The sequence below is a fragment of the Anarhichas minor genome, unplaced genomic scaffold (assembly GCF_050575085.1).
Source record: "Anarhichas minor isolate MPS153535 unplaced genomic scaffold, ASM5057508v1 ptg000026l, whole genome shotgun sequence".
Taxonomy (NCBI): Eukaryota; Metazoa; Chordata; class Actinopteri; order Perciformes; family Anarhichadidae; genus Anarhichas; species Anarhichas minor.
In genome coordinates this window covers 1734678-1758158 of record NW_027466472.1, presented here as the reverse complement: position 1 = coordinate 1758158, position 23481 = coordinate 1734678, and the positions used below count along the sequence as shown (strand labels likewise).

The following is a 23481-nucleotide window of genomic DNA, read 5'->3' as shown; positions in this document are numbered from 1 at the left end:
CCTTTGAAGGGTGGGAACTGTGATATGACCTGTGTATTATTATGATCTACATATGGCATTTCATGAGAACAGAAAGAGAGTGAGAGTGTGTGCGTGTGTGTGTGTGTGTGTGTGTGTGTGTGTGTGTGTGTGTGTGTGTGTGTGTGTATATGCCATGTATAAACTGCTCAGCAAAATCGAGCATCAGCTTGGTGATGTAACTAGATCTTTCTGCCTTGTAATGGCTTTCTTTTCCCTCTTTCAAACACTCAGTGCGTCTCTCAGTGTTTTATGTTCCTCAGTAGCAAAAGCAGCTCAGTGAGTTGCTCTGATATGGGAGTTGACTAAATACTTAAAATGTTGGCTAATTATAGTCCTAATACATTAGTATTAGTATGCCATATTCTAAACATTTCATAAAAAAATAGTATGCCATGAACTTGTCATAACAAATGTCATAGTATAGTTTGACATTCAAACTATACTATGACATTTGTTATGACATTGTCATTAAAATGTAAAATAATATGTCGTAAAAAAGTCATAGCTCAGTATGTTGAAAAAATCTAAAAAGTCAGTTTAGAATGTCGAAAAAAAGTCATACTATAGTATGTCGAAAAAACTAAAAAAGTTATATTATAGTATGTCGAAAAAAAGCCAAAGTACGGTATTTTGAAAAAAGTTTTTAAAAATCTGTATCGTATGTCACATTTCAAAGTCATAATTTGGTATATCGAAAAATAGTCTTATTTACCTATGTCAAAAAAAAGTCATAGTATAGTCTGTCTAAAGAAAAAAAAGTAAAAAAGGTAATAGTTTAGAATGTCGAAAAAATGTCATAAAAAGTCATTGCATGGTATGTTGAAAAGATAAAAAGTCATTAAGTATGTTGAAAAAAGTGAAAAAGTCCTAGTTTAGTATGTCGAAAAAATTAAGAAAAGTAGTAGTTCAAAAAAACTAACATGCAATAGACATGCAATCACTCAAATAGGTCATGTCATTTGACTGTTGCAGCTGTGTACAGATGTCAGTGTTTTTCAGGTCCACTTCTCCACACCTTGATGTCCTCATCGCTATCTAATCTGCTGCTCCACCTCCAACACCTCGTGTCTCTGAGAACCAACAAAGAAGATAAGCAAGCTCCTTAAATGGGCTGTAATTTCATCTTCAGGGATTCTGACATTCTGGACATCAGAGACAATGATATTCTCAAGTGTAAAGTGTAAAGCACACTGAGATGTCTGAAAGAAGTCCATTTCTATTACAGACCATGTCCTATTATTTCATATAGTCAACAACATCAACACATAACACAGCTGGTAATGAGAACAAATATTGTACCACAGAGCTTCAGCACAGAGATGTTCTCTCAGTCGGTCTGTAAAATGTTTTTATTTTACCTATGAAAAGAGCCATGCTAGCTGTTTCCCCCTGCTTCCAGTCTTTATGCTAAGCTAAGCTAAGCGCTGCCGGGCTTCCTATAGCATACAGACATGTCTGAGAGTGGTATTGATCTTCTCATCCGACTCTGCGCATTAGGGCGAATAAGTGGATTTATTTATTAACGTTTTCAACTATTTCTTGAAACTGGCAAGCAAATGTTCTACCATTTTGTAGCTGACTGAATGTCTGCTCTTTAGGTCATCAGAACTAAACTCTGATGAGTAAGAAACACAGCTATTAAGTGAAAAATAGGACATATCTCATTTTTAGCAACATGGTATTGTTTGTCATGTGTAATTGTTTTATGTAATAACACAGTTTGACTCTCCTATGTGTGCTGTATGTTATAAATAATTTGATCTCAGGCTTTTGTCTTCTTTAAAAGCATCTCAGTCACAGAGCCAGCAGCTCTCGAGGCCTAAGCCTCGCCAGATGGAAGGGCAGCCGCATAAGCCTCCAGCAGACTGCAAGGATCTAGATTACCTCATGTGCAGATCTGAAATGATCCAAAAGTAATCGTTGCAAAAGCAATTAGTCATTAAGGATTGGCAAAGTAGTCTGGACTGGATATCCTCTCTGACATTAACCTAATATTACACACTAGCCTGTCAAATGAGGCCACTGATGGAGCATTATGAGCATTTCTGTTATCCGGTTAAAATCCAAGCGCATAGATATCAAAAATGGTCTGAACCATCTCACTTTGGATGTGTAGCAGATGGTTGTGATGCAAGAGCGAGATAAGGATGATGACATTAGAAAACACAAATTAGCTACTTAATGCAATGCTGTAGGAAAACCATTTCACAGCACAATGACAGTAAAAGCTATAATCAACATCAGAATGAGCAAATAAGTAGAGGGATCAGATGGAGGCGTGCTGTGTTGTCTGAATACAAGAGCAAGCTGTGAAATTCAGCTACATTTCTCAATCTTGGTTAGATCATTTGTTGCAGCGTGCTGAGAATGGGCACGGGGGAAACGTGTGTGTGTCCATCTCAACATCTGGCCAATTAAACCATCTGCACGGTTCGATACTATTAGAAGAAAATAGTTTTAATAATTTGGGTAAAAACACATACGAGTTGTTCAAATTCAGTGACAGACACGTTTACAAAGTTGAGCATGAAAAGTTAATTCTTGACCAAAATAATCTTTTTTTATGGCGCTTTCAACTGCATCTCGTCTTCATCAGCGGACATGTTGACAGGGAAGAGATCAAAGTCATCTGCCAGGAGGTAATATTCATCATATCAAACTCACTCCTCTAAGGTATATATATATAGAACATAAACAATGAAAGAATCTCACATCTGATAACAAACAAATTGCACCAACTTAGATTGTTGCTACAAAACATACAAATAATACAAAGAACTGAAATGATTTTATTGTGGCTGCAGCATGATGATGTTGTTCGGGCATTCTGACAAACGTTTGGGGGTCTGAAAATGAACGAAGCACCAACGGATACCGAGTTAATGTCACTACTTTATTCACAGACAGATATTATGATTTAATCAGCAGACAAAATATACAGATCAAAGTTGATTTTGTTTGCCTAACATACCATATAATATGTTCTCTTTCAGCAGTAATGACTTTAGCCCAGTCTCTGACTCTGGACTAAGGCTTTAATCGTTGGTTTACAAAACATTCTAACAGAGCTGTTTCTCTCTTATAGATAAACACATGCAAGTGAAAACAAAGACGTGATTTAAAGAAAAAAAAGATTCACAAAAGGCATTAAAGGAAGAGTGCGCAAAATAAAACAAAAGAGAAAAGCTGATGACAAGTGACAGCACCCAAAATAAAGATGTTCAAATATGGAATTCTTTACCAAAAAAAAAGTGAATACAGACCTAATGCAACCTTCTAGGAAATGAAAAGCAGAAAGGGGAGCGAGGAGGCAACAGGCAGGCAAGAGACGCAAGCAAGCGACTAGTCATCGGCAGTTCCGTGTTAACATTGCAGAGAACAGGAGGTGTTATTGAAATCTATGGATAATGTTTGCTCAGAGAAGCAAGGCGTCATGCTCTGCACAGATGATTGTTGGAGAGACCTCCAGGGGGAGGGGGGGGGGGGACAAAAACAAAAGAACAGTCTCCATGAAGACACATGGAGACAGTAACCATCATACAGATCCCCAGAGGAAGAGGAGAGGTGTTGAAATCATAAGTCGTTATTGGCTGAAGGAGTTTGCTACATGGAAAACCCTGTGATAGAACCAGCTGTTTAGTATTGCATCACACAGTAAATATAACCGAAGGGAATTAGAAAAAAAAAAGAATAAAAAATTAGAACAGGCAGGTAAAATCTTTTACAACATCAAACCGAAATCACAAGCTCAGAGTAACTCAGATTAACAGGAGGATGCTACAGTGGCTGAGGCGATGACTGGAGATGTGCCTTTCAGTGGGCTGGATGACCGGCGTGTTTCACGCTTCATCGCAGATAACAGTCTCCACCACAAATGTGTTCTCGAAGTGACGGATGTGGTGGCAGTCCTTTGCGTCGCGCTTGTTGATGCCTGAGAGGGTGAGAAGGGGACGGACCAGTGATGTGACTTGATCTGATCACAACGTTTTGTGAAAACAACAAAAGTCACTTCTATCCATTAAAATAAAAACACAGACCCTACCGTCATCCATCATCGCACTTAAAATGTTTCTATTGACCCCTCCAATGACCCCCAACTTACGTCTGCGGGTGACACGGCGGTTCAGGCGGTACGTGTCCTTCCCGTTGCACAGGCGATAAATGAAGGGCCCCAGCTCACGCATGTTGTGCACCTTGTCGGTCACCACCATCTCTTCATGGATGATGTAGGTCTGAGGCAAGTATGTTCCCTTCTGCAAGCGACAGAGGTACAATAAAAACAAGCTCACAGGGATAACAGACACACTAAGGGGCTGGGTAGTCCCAACATTGGTTGTCTGCACACTCAGACGTTTTGATAAAATAACTCGACAGTGCTGACCTTTAAAGGAACGAAGAGCTTAGTTTTTGTTTGTTACATCTATACAACTGTATTTAATAAGTCAAATGTGAACATTTTGACCAATTAGTAGCACTTGGGAATGGCGAAGGCAAAAAGTAAAGCCATTTCTTTCTAGACATTCAAGAGAAAAGGGTGCTCGTGCAGACGTTAAGTTGTCTGAGATTTATTTGCGTTACCTTCACGTTGATAAGGAGCTCCAGAAGGTTGCGTGGAGGCATCACAATGGTGGTGTTGAGCTCGATAACGTAGCACTTGTCCAGAGCAATGTCATGGTAGGCTGTAAGTCCCTGGAAAATAAAACAGTTTATTAAAAGACAACATTTTAAATGCTTAGGTGATTTTTGAATAATTTGACCAATGCTAGCAGTGGGACTCTGGAGATGTTGCCATCTTGGTCCAAACTGAAATACTGATTGCCATTAGAGTTTTGTATGGACATTCATGGTCCCCAGAGGATGAATCTGACTTTGTGTATCCACTGTGTTTTCATCTAGCGCCATCATCAGGTCAAAATATGAATTTGTGAGCATGTTAGCATGCCGATGTTAGCAAAAGCACTGCTGTGCCTTAGTATGGCCTCCAAGAGCCGTTAGCATGGTTGTAGACTGGTCTTTGTTTACATTTGATTTTCTTTTCCTAGTCCTTTTCTTTTTCTGTATTTTTTTTTTTTTTTAAACAGCTTTTAGTTTCTTGTAGTAAATTCTCTATTCAAGTTGTCAAATGTGTGTGTGTGTGTGTGTGTGTGTGTGTGTGTGTGTGTGTGTGTGTGTGTTTGTCCTCACTCTGTGAAAGTCATGGATTATATCAGCGGGGTCGCTGTCTCCAAAGTGAGGCACGGGCACACTGATCTTCTCATAGTTGTCGCCCAAGTAGATGCCGACATTTTCCTCCAGCTCCTGACGCCCACGCAGCGGAGCATACTCGGAGTCATCGTAAAGAATCGTGCAGCGGAACATGTTCTCCTCTGGCATCTGCACCACAAACACAATTTAGCATCTGAATCAACACACCGGCTGGAACGGTCTGTGCAAGAATATCCTTCTTTTACAGCAGTGACTTAAATAAACTACAATTACCGCCTCGCGGCTGTATGCCTGTTTCAGTTTACATCCATGCACATCCAAACATGTCACATTTCTGATTACAGTATTTGGTGCAAGGGCCAATCTGAGACACATACAACACACAGAAGAGTATAATCGGGGTCTCACGTGAGGTATGAAGTAGTAGCGGTAGACATAAATGGAGGCTAGGACCAGACCGGCCATGAACACAACCAGGCCAAACGTCAGGCAGCACAGGCCGTTGAGGGGAGACTTTTTGGGCCTCAGCGGCAGGACCAGCTCATCGTCATCCTGGAAAAGACACACAACACAGATTTTAATACTTCAAATGACTACAGAATAAGCATTTCCAGGGAGCGTCAATCCAACATGCAGCTTACTCATCTGACGAGCAGCTGAAAATGACTCAAATTAACTAAGTGCTAAAATAGAAGCTCACATTAACGGCGCATTTTAAAGCAGGAACTAGTAGCACTGAGCCCGGCCAGAGGAAGGGATGACGGAGCTCACGGTAATAATAACTTGACTGAGAGACGGTGAGTAATCTTCCCAGACGCCTCCAGTCTCGCAGCCCATCTGTTGGCAGTGTGGCACTACACACAGATAGTAGCCACTCACCGTGCGCTTACAAAAACAAAGACTCAACAGAGAAGTGCTGTACTGCAGAATGCTTGCGACAGGTTTAGAAACAACAATGGTGGCTATTCTTGGAGCTGTGACGGGGGCAAAAAAAGAAAATCATTGTGTGCATGGGAAATCGGACTGTTGTTAGAAACTTCAAAGAAAAGTAATGACAATCCTGTGCGAACATGTTCCATCATTTAAAAAAAACAAAAGGAGATGACACATGAAAGATGGAAATCAGTGCCTTTGTTTCACAACGTCTTGCAGAACACGGTGTTCGTGTTACTCGTTTCAGTTCGGCACGCTGTTCTTTGTGGAAGCGTTTGGGAACAGAGGGGTGCATGAGGACAAGGCGACAACTGTGCATGTGCGAACACACACTTCTGTGAGACTCGGTTCTTTGTGTTCTCCCACCCCACCGGGAGAGAAGATAGAGGCTCTTTTCACACCAGCTGAGAGCGTGGCACACCACGAGGACGGTCCGTCTCCTGCTCGATACATTTGAACAGATTTCAAAAGTCACATACAGCCACTCCGGCTCTGTGCTTATGTAAATATTCATGTCATGTGCATGCATGATGTCCCATCTATATCAATCTATATTACAATCACGGCTCATCATCTTCTGGGCTCCTTCATGTGTCTTTGAGAAGGAGTCGAGGTCGATGCTGATGCTGCTGCTACGGCAAAGTTGAGCACTCCACTGCTCTGCCTCATTTGGGAGCTGTGCAAAACAGTCTTGCATGCGCTGCAACCCATCTGCCATTTTGTCAGCCAAAAATCTCATGCATTTCTTGCATTCTTTCTTAGCTGGGGGAGTTATTTATTTAAATCTGCACAGGAGGAAAGAAATCAGAGGCTGTGGCTGCTATAGAAGCAAAACCCCAATACAAATCCTAAATATTGTTAAATTGCGTTTTTTTTCTTGCATTCATCTGTGCAGCCCCTAAACAAACAGCATCATTTGCACATTATAAGAACTTGCTTCAAGGCTGCTTTTAAGTGGCGCAGAAGGAAACCAACGCAGCGATGGCACGTTCTGTTTCCAAACCTAATGGCGATGAATGCTGTCAAGAAACAGGAGGAGGATCCCCTGCTGTTCAGGCTGCGCAGGTGCACGCTGACCCGCAGACCAACACAACCATGCAGGAGAGTCAGCGGGCACCTCGTTACATAAGCACCAAGTCAAAGACGACCATGACAAACAATATTAATAAAGAAAAAAAAATAACAACAGGCGGCGCGTTACTCACCATCGGATGAGGAATGAGAATCTCGGTCTTGTCGCCATCATTCTCCTTCTCCACTTTCTGTCCCGCGACAGACTGGAAGCTGATCTTCACCATGTCTCTCTGTGTGTCACCGTGTGTGTCTCTCTGTCTGTCTCTCTGTCTGTCTGTCTGTCTGCAGGTGTCCTCGCGCTTCGTCTGTTTTATGGATAGCTGGCCACCTTCCTGAAACAAAAGCCCCTCTCCTCGTCGACGGGAACGTCCTCTTCTCACCGTTGCGTCTCTGTCTGTTTCGTCTTGTTCTACCGGAAGTGTGCTGTTTTTTTATATGTGCACTTAAAGGACTAGTGCAGCGCTCTCTGTTGCCATTCACAAAACACACGCACTATCGTATCAGCTCCGTCGCTGTTTTAAATCAAATGTGACAAGGTCACCGTCCCCTCGGCTTCACTGCTTCGGTTCACTCTCACCGCTCTCATGGGTGGTGTCGGGCCAGCAGGCAGCTGTTTTCAGTAAACAATAAATAAACAACACCTGCCCAGCAACAAACAGCAGAACAGCTGCTGCTGGCGTCCATCGGTTATAAACACGGTGGAACATTTAGAGCCAGATATGAGGAGTCGTGTGGAGACCAAACGCAGAGCTAGAAGGAGGGTGAATATTGGGACTTATTCTCCGGGTGGACAGAAAATGATTCCAAATGAACGAGGAGATGCTCCGTAACTGCTGCTACACACAAACAGAAAAGATGTTGCAGTAATTGCGGATCTATTTTTTTATGATAAAAGTCAGAAAGTAGTGGAAGAGGGAGGAGTTGAAAATGAAACACTTAATCGATGAAATAGCTTAATTGATTTGTTGAATTGCCAAATTTGTTGCAAATACGAATTAGTTTGTTTGACCGTTTACAAGAAAACGTAATTTCAATATAAGAGTATGATAAACAGCAGGATTCTTTAGGTCACTGTGATCAATTGTTTGTACTGTAGGTCTATTTATGTTTCAAGCACTTGTAAAAAAATAATCTCAATTCTGTTCCTTAATTATAATGTAGTAGCTCACAATTATGAACCTCTAATACATGTCATAATTATGAGGAAAACTATCTGAATCCGATATTATCTTTGATATGAAAGTTCATTGTGTTGATGATATTTACCTACTTGTGAACATTTTTTATTTTTATGTATAATGGAGCATTTTTAATTTAGCGAGCATGTTTGAATACTTCTTCCACCAATTTGAAAAAAGTCCCACTTCAACATGTCATGCAGATGTACATATCCTAATGTCAACACACAACACATGACCACAGCATCATTTTATTCCAAATGTTTTTTTTCTTTATTTCGATTGTAGGCCCAGGCCTTTGACACTTCTGAAAGCACCCACGCGCTCTATGCTGAACCTGGAGTCAAAGTCAGCACACAGCCAATGGTTCAATTTGGCATTTCAATGTTGTTAAATACTTGGAAACAAAAGAAACAATTCCAGTACAACATCTTTAGTACAGCATCATGCACAGCCAGTGAGGAGCATGCATGTTCGATGCGAATGGAAGAACCGTCGGCTATCCGCACTGAGATGGTTTCTAATTTAAAATGAATTCATGTCTCATTACATGGACCACGTCGGTCACATGCACATTAACAAATCTGTGGTTTCATCAGTTTAGCTCCGCACCACGAGGACAATCCAACATGCCCAGAGTACTCTGCTACCCACAATGCTTTACACTCACAATTGTACTGGAATTATAAACCCTCTGAAGAGAAGGGAGGAGGGAGGAGGGGTAAGAATGGCGGCTGAGTTGCCAATGTCCTGATGAGCTCACCCCTGAATCGCACTCACTGTGGGGCCACACAGCACTCCCAGGCCACCAGCAGAGTGGTGAGGATGAGGAAATAAAACAAGTTAATGAAATTGAGGAGGGGGGGGGGGGGCTATCTCGACTCCAGTTAGTTGATGATGATCGCTCAGCACCTCACAAAGTGCACAAACACAGGCTTTAATGTCTCACTTAATGCTCTCCCAATCCCCTCCTGCAGGTCTCCAGCCGTCTGAGAGACGCTCACAATGTAGATGAGAGTAAGAAGAAGAAGAACAGATCCAGAGCTAACACCGCGACATTCCTCCGCTGTACAAATTGTTAATATCCTAGACGAGGTTAGCTAAATGTGAGCCGGCCCTTTAAGTTATGTACAAAGAAACCCAACAGCAACCATTTTATCAGCAGTAAAATGAAATGCAAAAACACAACGTCACTTAACTTGTTTCTTTTATAGTTTAGAAAGTAATTTGATTACAATTAACCAAAAACGTGATGTTTAAAGTAATATATATATAATATATATTCATATGTTAAGGTTAAACAAAAACAAATCTACAAAGCAAAAAAACAAAAAGGCATATGTACATGTTCACCCTGTCCCAAAACAAACAATAAAAGAGAACCGACTCTCATCCCCTTCATCCCCCCCTCGTTTCCTCGTGTGCTTCAAGTGCCGTGTCGTAAAACGAAGCACACGGGAGGTAAATGGTTCTAAGTGATGGCATCGGAGAGCTCGTCTCCCCCCCCCCCCCACAAAAACCGCTAAAATGAGCCACCGTTGTTTTATTGGATGAAGGCGATGATACGAGAACTGTAGCGGTTGATGCGATGCGCGTGCAAATTTCAGAGTCTGTGGCACTGAACATGGGAGCCGGCACCGGCGCTGGGTACAGCCGCGGAGCCGTCGCATTTCAAGGCATGCAACCAACACACCAATGTTCAACTTACTCGTACCATTTCCACCACACGGTTGCAGCTGATATTGTTGCAGTATGTGTGTATGCATGTTTTTATGTAATACATATATGTGTGTGTGTGTGTAAACTTGTCTACTTTTGTTCCTTGGTGTGTGTTGGTGTGCGTGTCTATCAGGAAGTCGGCCGTACTGTATTTTCCGTCCCGATGTTTGATGGACTGTCATTAGAACATACCTAACATGTCTCAATGTGCAAGAAAGCAGCAGCGTCTATTATTTTCTCGTATTTCTTTTTGAAGGAAAAAAGACTAAAAACAAAAAAAGAAGTAATCAAATGTTCACTGAGGAGCTGGCGACTTCCTGATGAGTTGATATGGGTACGTTGGTTTTTTTCCATTTGTTTGTTCAGAAACCAGAAGAGCAGCTGCTGATGGGTCCCTCAGGCAGACGTTGTCATCCTGGTGGCTGCTCTCCCCCCACCCCCACCTCTGCACACCTTCCTCAGGCCTCCTGGGGGGCGGGCCTCTTGAGGTCCCTGATCTGTTTGACCAGGTAAGTCTTTTCATCGTTGAACTGTTCGTCCTCCGTTCTGTCGTTCTGGAACTTGCTGAGGAACTCGATGAGTTTGGTTTGGTTCTTCAGCAGGATGTCCAGGATGGGCTGCGTCTTGTTGGGGTTGGCCACAAACACCTGGTGGTGTAGGAAGAGGATTTTAATACAGTGCATATATATATATATATATATATATATATATATATATATATATATATATAGTATAAATATAGTGTACATCTTCGATGTGGTCAAAAACTTGTTTTAACTGTTACCTTAAAAACATGGAAAGCCTCAAACTGGATGTTGCGGCTCTTGTCCCGCAGCAGGTTCATCATTAGTTTGAGGTTCTCCGGCTTGCTGATGTATTTCGTCATTATGGTGAAATTGTGCCGGTCGAGAAGCAACTCCCCCAGTAACTAGATCATTTCAGAGCAAGACACAGACATTAATATTCATTTGAATTCATATATTCAGTTGCAAATTTGCCAAATGGAGTCTGAAACTTTCTTTGCCTGCCTAAATGTGTATAACTTTAAAGATTGGCTAGTTTCACTCCCTCATGTTCAAACACTGCTAGTGTTAACAAACTTTAAACCGTATCACAAATCAATAATAAACTTTATAACTTGAGAGATAGCAGGTTTAATTTGTCAGTGGGGGACCAGTTTGTTTACAGATTATGGCTTCAGAACTTCATGATAACATGAATGTTATTCACATTACGGTGACAGTAATGTAGCACTAAATGTAGTCAAAAACACAAAGTGTAGAAAACACCATATACTAAAAGGTGCATCAGAGGACATGTAAAACATGCAAAGTGGTTCCACCACTAGATGGCAGTCAAGACAAGGTGATGGAGGAGCGGTTCAGAGAAACCAAACACTGTGACCAGACCCGGTCTTTAAATAGCTCTCTTACACCACGACATGAGACCTGTTTACTGGCTCCTTACCTTGAGGGACTGCCTCTTAGTCACGTAGTTTTCTGAGTGGAGTAACTTCTCATATTCACTGAAGAACTGCAGAGAAAGGGAAGAGGTAGTGAGAGAGTCATCGAAATGCGTCAAGTAGCGGTTTACACAATCTCATCCTTGTCTTGTACCCAAACACAACGACAGGACGGGAACACATTTGCCCTCACAGACTGACAGATACTTTGTGTTCACAGCCTGCATATTATGTCCCAAATGTCTGGTTTCATGTTTGTTGAGGAAAGAGACTCTGCCAGCATGCCAAACACCCAGACTACCACAGTTTAAATTGACATAAAACTGGTGAAGTTCCTCTAAAACAAGGAGTCGCAGGCCAGACAGTAATAAATGTGCAGGTTTAAAACCAGGTACAACGCAGGACAATCTGTTCTCCTGACCAGCAAACCAAATGTGGAATAGAAACTGTATTTATCAAAATAACTATTTAATTTAGATTCATTCAATACAGTACATGACCTTTAACCCTTTCTATCTCCCTTCGGGTGAATCTACTTGCCTTTTAAAAACACTAGTTTTCGGTTGAGTGGGCACTTACTCTGTCATAATGCTGCTCCAGGAACTCTGCACTCAGTAGTTTGTGTCTTGTGAGGAGGTCCTGAAAGTAGACAATGCAGACAGTGAGAAACACATTCAGCCTGGATGGTCATCAGTTAAGTCTGGTCCTGTTTGTCTCCTCTCTGAAGCACACGCATGAATAATCCTTAAAATTAAAAAAAACTGAAAACCTCCATCAAAATTAGAGAAGAAAGAAATGTTTTGGGTTACAGTGTTCGTGATATTTCTGGACATAATCCTCATGTGACGACTGGTTTATCTGCTGCAATTATGTTGGCAAATAAATCCTCTATTGGATCCTCTACCACCATCAACAAAGTAGCAGCAAGTAGGACACGGGGTTGCTGAAGAGAGATAAAAACAATATCTCTGCTAATCACTTACAGTATCTCAGTGAGTTACTGATAAAGATGTAAGGAGCCACACTGTTTCTGTGCATGACTCAAAACAGCTGAACGAATGAGCCAACTTACTTTGAAAGTGGCAAATGCGTCTGAGGCGATGTCGAAGGTGGACATCTCCACGTATCTGAAGAAGTCGTAGAACTGCTCCGACCACAGCGTGATTTTGGCCAGCGGCTCGTGTCTGATGCACTCTCTCAACATGATGCCGCAGTTTAGGGCGATCTCTGGAGACTCATACCTGCACAGAACAACATGTGACAAGGACGTATCATCATATAGGAGCATACCACACACACACACATTCATTTCTTGATACCAAATAACACATCACCAGTTGTGCTAATTAAAAATGTACCATGACAAAGAGCAACGTAACAGAGCATTTAAATCAACCCGTTTCTTTTTATTCCGGTCACTGGCTTTGAAAGCCAGCAACAAACAAGTGACAATGGTACACTTGTTTGGAGCAGATGTCACATATTAATAACATCAGAGAATGTAATATTTTCTATCAAAGTGGATTGGGGATTTTAAAAAATGAACTAAAGATCCCAACGTGTGTGTGTGTGTGTGTGTGTGTGTGTGTGCGTGTGCGTGCGCGCGCTTACCCTTTCAGCAGCATGAAGAGGATATTCTGCTGGGTGCAGAGGTACTCCACCGTCGGCGTCCGGGTGCCAATCTGACGCCTCAGGATGTTGTTGAAGATTTGAGCCACATCCTTCTTACCCTGGAGGCAACAGATGAAGCACATAAAGGTGTGATAAAGCACACATGAAATATAATAGAGAAAACGATACACACAAAGGTTTATACAGCATACTTCTAAACAGCATACTTCTAAACTGACAAAAACAATCTGACTGATATGTCAAAACTAACCGATAAATAAATAAATGATGAATGGAGACAGATGTCCTCTTATGACAAAACCAAGGACCCTTCTATTTACAAAAAGGACAACAATTCAGCACAAACCAAATGTGTGCAGAACTAAGATGTTGAATTCTATGTGATTTGCAAATTCTTCCCCGGTTTCTATTTTCTGTCCAGGCAGTGAGGACGAGAGAGGGTGAAAGAGGAAGAGAGCGATCACACAACACAATGAGTCACGCTGTGATCGGGTGAGTCAGGGAAGCCTGCAGCAGCAGTTATTACACCAGTCTGACATATTGCAGGGAGACGTGAGTTTGCCCACGTATCACCATTAGGCAGATGTGTGCGTTTTTAAAAACACGCATCCCTCGACGTCTCACCTCGAAGTCGATGAGCTGGAGGTCTGCTATTAGGGTGCTGAGCAAGCCACTGTTGTACAGCTCCTGGGCAAGCTGGGCCACTGCTTCTGTTTGGGGCTCCTTCTCATTGGTCCCATACAGGATCTCCTTCATGGCTACCAGGCTTTTTGACACCTCCTCTGTTGCCTGAAACACACACACATTACATCATTTCAAGCGTCAGAAAAGCTCCTTCCAACTCATTGTTAACCCACAAAAAGAGTGATGAATCCCCAAAGTAAAGGAGCTAGATTCACCCTACCTTCTCGGCCTTTTTGTCAGAAATGTCATGCTTCTCGAGCACCGTCATGCTGTCCTTAAGGTTCTTGACGATGTCCGCCGGCGACTTGTGGGACTTGCCAAAGGGGAACGGCATGGCGGAGAGTTACCACGAGCTACCAGGCAGTGGGCTGTCCACCTACATGTATGAAACATAAAACTGGATCAGAGCTGGACGGCTGAGCTGAGAACTAAGAGCATGTAAAAAGTAAAAAAGGGGGCAGAGACAATGTTGTACTGTAAAGAAAACAACCTAAATGAACAGATGAACTACACAAACAAAAGCTATCTTTGTGGTGTAGTAGGTGGAGAAGGTGATAACAGATATATAGCCAGTGACTCGCTGAGGAATCACAAGTCGTGCTCATGCAAACATAGCAATGATAGCATGCAAGTCTGGGCAAAGGCTGACGAAATGGATCCTAAGAATGATAACAGTCGATACAACACACATCACTGAAGTGTCAAGCTTCACCTCTGCAAAACACCTCAAACTTCATATTGACAGCTTGTATGGTTGGTTGGTTGGTTGATGCATCAGTTACAGGATGTGTTATTTTTATAACTATTAGGACATGTGTGTTAAACAACATATAATTTACCACACTTATCTATTAAAATGACGTTCTTTTCTCACCTAACTCTCACTAACACTACCAGTAACTCACTGCTCATGGGTTAAACAATAGATAAGTAGTTAATATTGCATTATATTATCTCAATAACATATCTATACTTTGGCATCGCTGTTGTGAATCAACAAGGCCAAAGGTAGCGTACAGCCTGTGATAGTTCTGACCTTTAATGCACCGATGAGAAGTACAATCTAATTAATCTTCTGGTGATTGTCAGTAAATTATTAATTAACCACGCAATGTTTACTATTACATAGGTCTACTTGCACCATGACATAGCCTCGGCCCTTTGTTTGACCCACTCCCTTAACATCAACTAACAAGTCCAAATAAACACTGTCATATTAAACATATAACACCTTCTCAGGGAAGTCATTTAGGTAAATAAAACACACTCATCGAGTGATAAAACCAAGATAAAACTGAACCACATCTCACTGCTGCTCTTATTTAACTGGGTTACAAGAACCCTTATCTCCACAACTCCCCGACCCACCCAACCACCTGACGTAAACTACGGGGCAAAAGCCGCAGTTTTCTGAGCAAACAAGAAGCCAAGAAAGCCTAAACTATGACGGCAAAATGTGCTCCTTTCTTCATATATTGGGTCACAAATCCATCGTCATTGTTCTTTATGTTCATATATATTCTTCGATACACATTTATAATGTACACAGTAGTTACATGTTTATGCTTAGTTTCTCTGTTCTACTTTGTTGTCTTTAATGTTTTTATCTTGTTTATCTGTATAATCTATGTATGTACGCTGAGAGCAATGTGTAAACAGAAGTCAAATTCCTTGTATAAAGCTTAGTCAGATTCTGACGTAGGATGACTACCTATCCCAAGAACTCAAGACAGAAACATATCAATAAAGCACAGAAATCATCTCCATTAAAATATGCTTAACCAGTATGATACTGAGGTTTGCCAAAACATCAACGCTAGTCACTTAGAGCTGCTGATCTATCAGTCTGTCACCAACCTGTTGTCCTGCACCAGATCCTCTAGACTCTGAACCCTAACCCTGGAGTAGTCACACTGGTCCTCTTATAGTCCTGACAGGGAGTCCACATTTAGAAAGCAACGCTGGGGCCAGGAATATAAACCCAAGCAGCAAAAGTGGGAGGTGCAGTCCCACTATACATATGTGATGTGTCATGTGTGACTGGGCTGAAGTTTGCACTTGCTTAACTTGCATCTTTATTAATCTGGACACACCTCGATTTCGCCAGGTGGCCTAAATCCGTCTGTCTGCACAGACTAATGCTCGTTAGTGTGTAAGTGATGACCAGCAGGCTGCAATAACCGCCTTCAGTGTCAGTCAGTGACGCAAATAGGAGTGAAACATATGGCAGGTTCAAAATCAGCTGGTGGCCGCTAACCACAACAATGAATCACGTTAGTAATCCGGTATCGTGTGCATGAGTAATGTTAAGGCCAACTAATAAATGGCAAGATGTGCTGCGGATGCATTAATACCTTTCTAGATACTGAACTATAGTCATGTGAACCAGAGCATGCTTTTATACATCCACAGTTAGTAGGGCCTGAAGTAGTTACCCACCAGAAAAACACACAAACAAAAGTACTATATGTATAAGTACTATAATATTTCAATCACTGTGCACCAAACAACAGTGCTACCACTGACTGGCTTCTGGAAGTGTGTGTGTCGACACACACAGAAGGCCTCTGCAGGCCGAAAGCTTAGAAACCCTTTTCCTACTTGCTTTGAATTAACGTTAGCTTAATTTAAAATAGCTTAGATATAGTAAGTAACCTACGCTATAAAAGCCAGATTTGCAACGTACGTCGTAACGTACGTTATGTCGGTAACGTCAGTTAGCTTAGCCCTGCTAGCATAACGTTAGCCAGGCCTGGCAGTCAGGTTAGCTAACAAGCTATACCTTCAAGGCAGCCGTGGCTAGCTACAGTAGCCTCACACCACAATGCTTGCAGATAGCAGTAACGTTAGCTCACACCAGCATATATAACGTTACCTTGTGTTGGCTCTAGTTTCCCCCGATTTGTCAAGACAGCAAAGGTCAACTCGGATGCTTCCTTGTTCGCCTCCTCCCCTTGTTCGTATAGCTTACTATAAGCTAATTGTGCAGCCCCTTGTTGTCTCTCAGTTCTTTCTCTGAGATCGACTGGTAACGTTTTGCAGCGGAGTGGTTGTCACAGCAGCAGCGTACTCTACCGCCCCCCTGTGGCCGTCTTGTGTCATGCAACAAGCCAGCGAGGAAGGCAGGTGACCGCACGAGGGCGTGCTCAGCCCATGGACAGATGTGTTCTTCTTCTTCTTTGAGTTTAATGGCGGACTACAAAACCAACGTTTAAGGTGCATGCCGCCACCTACTGTACCGGAGTGTGTAACATCATGACTTTATGATAGTTATCATTTAAACACAATAATAATGTTATTTATTTTAAAAAAATACAACAAACAAACAATATTGTGTAATGTTATTTATAAATTAAATAAAAAATAAAAAAAGATTGTGTAATGTTATTTATAAATTAAAAAAATAACAAACAAACAAAACATTTTTGTTTGCGGTCGTGGAAAGTATCCTAACTTACTATAATGAAGTAGGAATGTTTGGTGGTAATAGTAATTGATTCAGGCAACCATGCCACAAAATACACCTGAGTTAATAGTGTACACTAGGGGTCGTCATAATAGTGTGTACTAGGGCCTGTTGGAATAGTGTGCACTAGGGCCTGTTGTAATAGTGTGTACTAGGGCCTGTTGTAATAGTGTGTACTAGGGCCTGTTGTAATAGTGTGCACTAGGGCCTGTTGTAATAGTGTGCACTAGGGCCTGTTGGAATAGTGTGTACTAGGGCCTGTTGTAATAGTGTGTACTAGGGCCTGTTGTAATAGTGTGCACTAGGGCCTGTTGTAATAGTCTGCACTAGGGCCTGTTGTAATAGTGTGTACTAGGGCCTGTCGTAATAGTGTGCACTAGGGCCTGTTGTAATAGTGTGCACTAGGGCCTGTCGTAATAGTGTGCACTAGGGCCTGTTGTAATAGTGTGCACTAGGGCCTGTTGTAATAGTGTGCACTAGGGCCTGTTGTAATAGTGTGTACTAGGGCCTGTTGTAATAGTGTGTACTTGGGCCTGTTGTAATAGTGTGCACTAGGGCCTGTTGTAATAGTGTGCACTAGGGCCTGTTGTAATAGTGTGCACTAGGGCCTGTTGTAATAGTGTGCACTAGGGCCTGTTGTAATAGTGTGCACTAGGGCCTGTTGTAATAGTGTGCACTAGGGCCTGTTGTAATAGTGTGTACTAGGGCCTGTTGTAATAGTGTGCACTAGGGCCTGTTGTAATAGTGTGCACTAGGGCCTGTCGTAATAGTGTGCACTAGGGCCTGTCGTAATAGTGTGCACTAGGGCCTGTCGTAATAGTGTGTACTAGGGCCTGTTGTAATAGTGTGCACTAGGGCCTGTTGTAATAGTGTGCACTAGGGCCTGTTGTAATAGTGTGCACTAGGGCCTGTCGTAATAGTCATAATAATGATAAAATAATAGTTGTTTGAATAGCTGATCTATTAACTGATTATTATGAGAATTTAATTGCAGTAAAACTCAAAATTCTTAATGTAGTTTTTCCATGGCAACCATTACAAAAATGAAGCTGCCATTGAAAAAAAATGACACTACTTTTTAAAACCGGGGTTAATGATGTATTTATCTACCTAACTGATGCGTTTCTGACATTCCGATCTAATTCATTGATCTGTCTTCATCTTTGCAGTAATGGATTACACCTGGCTACAACACTGGCCATCCATTGGTCACAAGCCAAAGCCTCCTCCCCCTCCTCTTCCTCCTCCTCCTTGGCCTGACTGCCCACCAACTCTGGAGGTTATTACGCTCTTCATGCTGATTAGGTTTGAATGAAAAGCGGCCTTTGTTCGGCTCCGGTTCCCACGACCCGGCATTCGCCTGGCAGTCGCGTGGCTCCTAAAACAGGGGCCCGCGCTTGAAGGGACCTAAAGGTGGATTGTGGAGGGGGGACATCTGGTCACTCTGACATCTGCTCGCTAACAGTTAAGAGCAGATGTCTGACGTTAGAAAACACGGAGAGTGATCAAAGCCGTTTGCGAGTGTTGTCCTTCTATTTCTCAAAGAGCAGAGAGGCGTGTGTGTCTTTGCTTGGCCTGACTCTCCTGCTGCAGCCAGCATGAAACCATCTCTACTTGTATATGCATCATAAAATCGCTCCATATTTAAACTGTACTGTATTTCAATCGTCGTATACGTACATGGAACCTTAGCATATGATAAGATAAGATAAGCTCAACCTTTTTCGTTTAATCAAAGACTGAAGAATAAGACAAAACAATAGAATAAACATATAAACATATATGAACAATAGAGTAATAAGTTATAAATTACGTATATAAGAAGTAATAGTGATGTAAATATAGTAAATTCAACTAAAATAGACACATTACATTGCAACAACATAAGATTAAAAACAAGAGTAATTATAATAACCTGTGCCTCATAGAAACTAAAACAGAAAAGCAATAATATGCATGATATTGAGAGGGATATTGTCAATGAAGTAATAAAAAGTTTTAGAGCACAAAATATACCGAAACTAATATTGCACGAGTTCGAAAAGATTGCACATGATATGGTTATTATTGTTCTCACAGGTCTGAAATGACCTTTTATGGATGGGATCCAGCTAATGTGGTCGCATATTAAGTGTGATCTAATCACATAAAGTCATAGTGACGTATTGCATTAACTCATCGGTCATGCATCAAATCCAGCCTGTGGTTTGTACCACAATTGTATCATCAGAGGTGATCTTTCATACAGGCAAACTGCTTACGGGCAGATATATACTCTCCAGTGATTTGTCAGTCTATTGTGTCTTCCTGTGAGCTTTTGAGGGAACAGGTTGGGCCCTTTTGCAGGTACAGTGTAATGTTGCTCCTGCGAAGAATAAACGAGGGGCTCCCCGGAGTACAGCACGGTAACTGCACACTCTTGTTCATCCCTGGGAGAAGAGGAAACTGCAGGTTTTTTGTTGGGTGGAGAGCGAAAGGGAGGAGGGGATGGGAGGGGTTGGAGAGCAGTGCATGGTTTCAGGCTGGACATCTGTCGCTTGTGAGTATTTTTTTTATTTTCTTCTAGGCCGGGTCTCTCGGTTATTGAATGGAGCCAGTGACCTGTCAGTCTTGACTGATGGGACCCCGTGTGTGGGAAAATCCCGCAGCCAAAGAGTTGGGAGCATTCACATGTTAATTGCGCTCCGATAAAAAGAGGGCCGTGCCGTGCGGAGGACCCTAGAGAGACGCGCTGAGATTCAGAGTAGAGAGGAGGCACAAGCGCACAGACACTCGAGGAAAAAAAAAGAAAAGAAAGCATGACTGCTTCATCCATGGCGCACAACGTGGGGAAACATCCCAGTGCCAAGGAGGAGAGAAAGGTAGTTTACACTTGGATATACTGTAGATCGATTTTCTCTTTTAGGATGCGCACACCGTGGACCTCTTCGTCCTCGTGCGCTCCCGCATGGGTTCCCTCTCCATCCTGGCTGCATCTAACCCGACGTTGCTTTTCCACCCTTACAGATGAGGAAGCCGCTCATTGAGAGGAAACGACGGGAGAGGATAAACAGTTGTTTGGATCAGCTGAAAGAGACTGTGATCGGAGCGTTCAGACTCGATGTGAGTATGTTCCCCCCTCACGTGTCTCGTCCCCTCTGTAGGCTAACAAGTAAACAAATGGAAGGCTGACTCGAGTTAACTTCAAAGGGCTGCTCGTCTCTCAACAGCAATCCAAACTGGAAAAAGCGGACATTCTGGAGATGACAGTGAAGCATCTGCAAAACATCCAGAGCATTAAACTCAACGGTAAGGAACATGTGCGTTTGTCTTTGTGAGTTAAATATGTTTGGATTGTGTACTGTGGATTATAGATTGTATAATACTGGCTGTTCTATTTATCATTTATGTCCTTCATTGGGTAAAAAGATTGGGTTATACAAAGTTAAATATGCCATAAAATAGCTTGAGATCATTCAGCTGTAAAGTTGCTATCTTGGACTGTCTGGCATATATCTGGCATATACCTATATATATATATATATATATATATATATATATATATATATATATATATATATATATATATATATATATAGTTACCTGAAATTGTGTTCAATAAAATATCAATGAGCAGCTTCCTGATGGGAAAGAAGCAACAGTTGAAGCTGTTTTTCTGGATGCATGTTGTGCTCTCACCACCACCACCACCAGGGGCTGCTCTAACTTCACACCTCCCCCCCATCCTTTTTCTCCTGCAGACCCCACATTAGGCCTGGAAGCCCAGCAGAAATACAGTACAGGGTACATCCAGTGCATGCACGAAGTCCACAACATGCTCCTCACCTGTGACTGGATGGACAAGACCCTGGGCTCCCGCCTGCTCAACCACCTGCTCAAGTCCCTGCCCAGGTCCACCGACGAGTGCCCCCTCCAGGCCTCACCCAAGCGTGACGTCCCTTACCCCGGCAAACCCCTCAAAGGGGACCCCTTCGCTGGGAGACAGCTCCAGAGAGAAGGCCCAGGACGCCAAGAGAGGCCAGAGCTCCACAGCTCCCACCTGGGGATGCTGGAGATGTGGAGGCCCTGGTGAACTTGTGGATCTTGGTTCTCCATGTATTTGTTGTAGGCCATCCTCTGTTATGTATCTTATAGATATGCTGCTCAGAAGACAAACGTGGGGCAGTTTTGTTCCAGTGATTATTATTGTAGGTGTGCTATAATGATTCTATACAGACCTTTTCTCAGTACTTCCCTTTAGAAGTCGACTTCTCGTAGCCTGCATTGTAGAAGGCTCTTATTAATCTTTCTTGTATTTATTGTATTAACAGCTTTATTTATTTGATATCATAAGGCATGACTTTTGCTACTTAGACCTGCACTTGCTTGGCATTGCATCGATTTTATGTCTTCCTCCTTTGCTGTATGATTAACCCAGACATTAATAACAATAAAACTGATTGTACACTTGAGATTTTACTCATCTTTGTGAACAGTCTGGTTCATGCACAGCTGTTATGGTCAATTATGTTTGGAAATTCTTGCTATAATGGCCGTGCAGTGCAGAAGGACCATCACAAGTCCCTCACATTTAACAACTTCATCAAGGAGACGCAAACTGCTTCAGATTATTTAGCAATATAATCCTACAAATATAGGCTTTTTATTGTTGAAGCAGACATAGAATCAACAGTACAGTTTCTGAAAATAAAGATATTAGCCTACAGAGTAACCTTCTATAGTCAGTTTACATTTTTGAGAACACTTTAAAGGTTGCATTTGTATTTGTTATATATCATTTAATTCAAATGTCATATAATGACTGTGGTGTGAGTCACAGCTAATTGTGACCCAGTCCTGCAGCTCAATGCATCTCTTTCGTCTCCTTTAGCTCGTTGTCTTCAGGGCTGCAACTGCAAATACAGAGCAGTGCCGTCTCATCTGTGTTTTCAGTAAATAAATTCAGGTGAACTCACCACCTGCCCAGCAATGAATGTCAGACAAACAATGTTAGCGACTAAGTATAGTCTTAACATATTTTTGTTAGATATTTAGGCTCTGTTTGATGGAGACCAAGCCGAGCTAAAGGGAAGTGAATGTAGGCCTTTTTCCCATTTTGATGTGTCATAGGAAGTGCACAGGTAACAATGGCTCTGTTCTATTCAACTCGTACCAGTGTGACAGTGAGTCAGCATGCACAATACCAGGACCCTGAAACTGAAGCAGCTAAATGGAAGTCAGCCATTATTCCTTGATTCGTCTATAACTAATAAAAAGATGCTGCAGTTTAATGTCTGTTTGGCAAAAACTTCACAATGTTGTGTCAGGTTTTAAGGATTTTCTTCTGCCCCCAGCTACCAAAAAACTGCAGCTTTTATTAAAAGGGTTGTCGACCCAAATCATAAAGCAACATATTTTCTGATTTGCCTCTAGTGGTGTCTGTAGTTTCACTTTATGTGCTGAGGTTGTTAGATGTCCAGTCAAAACAATGCAGGTCAATATAATTATTGTGGTAATTATTTACGCCTGTGCTTTTTCCTGAAGTGCTGACATGAAATAAAAAATTGATGGCATTGATTCCACACTGATGTGGCTCACGGAAACACTTAATTAAAGAGACATCCTTAATTATATTCATACTGTTGTATTTGTTTGGTAGAACGTATACATAGAAAGTGCAGGCAATGCGGTATAGAGAGCTTTGCATGTAGAATACAGTAACCCATTTGACTGCTAAATGCAACACATTGTTGGGAATATATATATATATATATATACTCACACATAATGGTGTGTGAGCTTCATACATAACTAGCATACTGGGGCCCATTATACGCCACTGGTTCCAATGAAAACAGTTCGCAGTGTTGCTGCTGCGAGACATTCACATCTTGACACTTTTAGCACCACAAATATAATTCCAATCCCCTCTATTGTATTTGGGGTTGTGACAGAAATAACAGAGCATGGCATCTCAGAACCTGCATGGGTCACTAAACTCTAACTGCAGTTAGAGTTTAGTCTGATGTACCTTGTGGTACAGATACATGTATCTGTACCACAAGGTACATCAGACTTTTCTTTTCTATTTGGGGGAACTGATCCTTTAATCATGCGGCTCAGAAACA

The 23481-nt window shown here is 41.9% G+C and overlaps 3 protein-coding genes across 5 annotated transcripts; 1 reads left to right on the top strand and 2 right to left on the bottom strand.

Annotated features, from left to right (window-relative positions):
* Nucleotides 1-2895: 2895 nt before the first annotated feature.
* On the bottom strand, nt 2896-7663 carry itm2ca (integral membrane protein 2Ca). The gene is made up of 6 exons (XM_076100132.1): nt 7365-7663; nt 5635-5778; nt 5206-5394; nt 4600-4710; nt 4124-4274; nt 2896-3952 (listed from the first exon to the last, which is right to left on the bottom strand). The coding sequence occupies exons 1-6, from the start codon at nt 7455-7457 to the stop codon at nt 3861-3863; spliced, it is 780 nt and encodes a 259-aa protein (XP_075956247.1). The 5' UTR covers nt 7458-7663; the 3' UTR covers nt 2896-3860.
* Nucleotides 7664-8660: 997 nt separating this feature from the next.
* On the bottom strand, nt 8661-16963 carry cab39 (calcium binding protein 39). 2 transcript variants are annotated; one of them, XM_076100130.1, is made up of 9 exons: nt 16784-16963; nt 14129-14284; nt 13849-14013; nt 13204-13322; nt 12665-12833; nt 12172-12231; nt 11598-11663; nt 10915-11058; nt 8661-10777 (listed from the first exon to the last, which is right to left on the bottom strand). In XM_076100130.1, exons 2-9 carry the CDS (start codon nt 14240-14242, stop codon nt 10589-10591), a joined length of 1026 nt encoding a protein of 341 aa, XP_075956245.1. In that variant the 5' UTR covers nt 14243-14284; nt 16784-16963; the 3' UTR covers nt 8661-10588. The 2 variants fall into 2 exon arrangements, with proteins under 2 accessions (XP_075956245.1, XP_075956246.1); XM_076100131.1 differs by lacking the exon at nt 16784-16963 and adding an exon at nt 15766-15902.
* On the top strand, nt 16671-21802 carry her8.2 (hairy-related 8.2). Of its 2 annotated transcripts, XM_076100133.1 has the most exons (6): nt 16671-17124; nt 18544-18653; nt 19941-20235; nt 20381-20476; nt 20584-20662; nt 21115-21802. In XM_076100133.1, the coding sequence occupies exons 3-6, from the start codon at nt 20173-20175 to the stop codon at nt 21444-21446; spliced, it is 570 nt and encodes a 189-aa protein (XP_075956248.1). In that variant the 5' UTR covers nt 16671-17124; nt 18544-18653; nt 19941-20172; the 3' UTR covers nt 21447-21802. The 2 variants fall into 2 exon arrangements, with proteins under 2 accessions (XP_075956248.1, XP_075956249.1); XM_076100134.1 differs by lacking the exon at nt 16671-17124 and having other exon boundaries at nt 18533-18653.
* Nucleotides 21803-23481: the final 1679 nt, after the last annotated feature.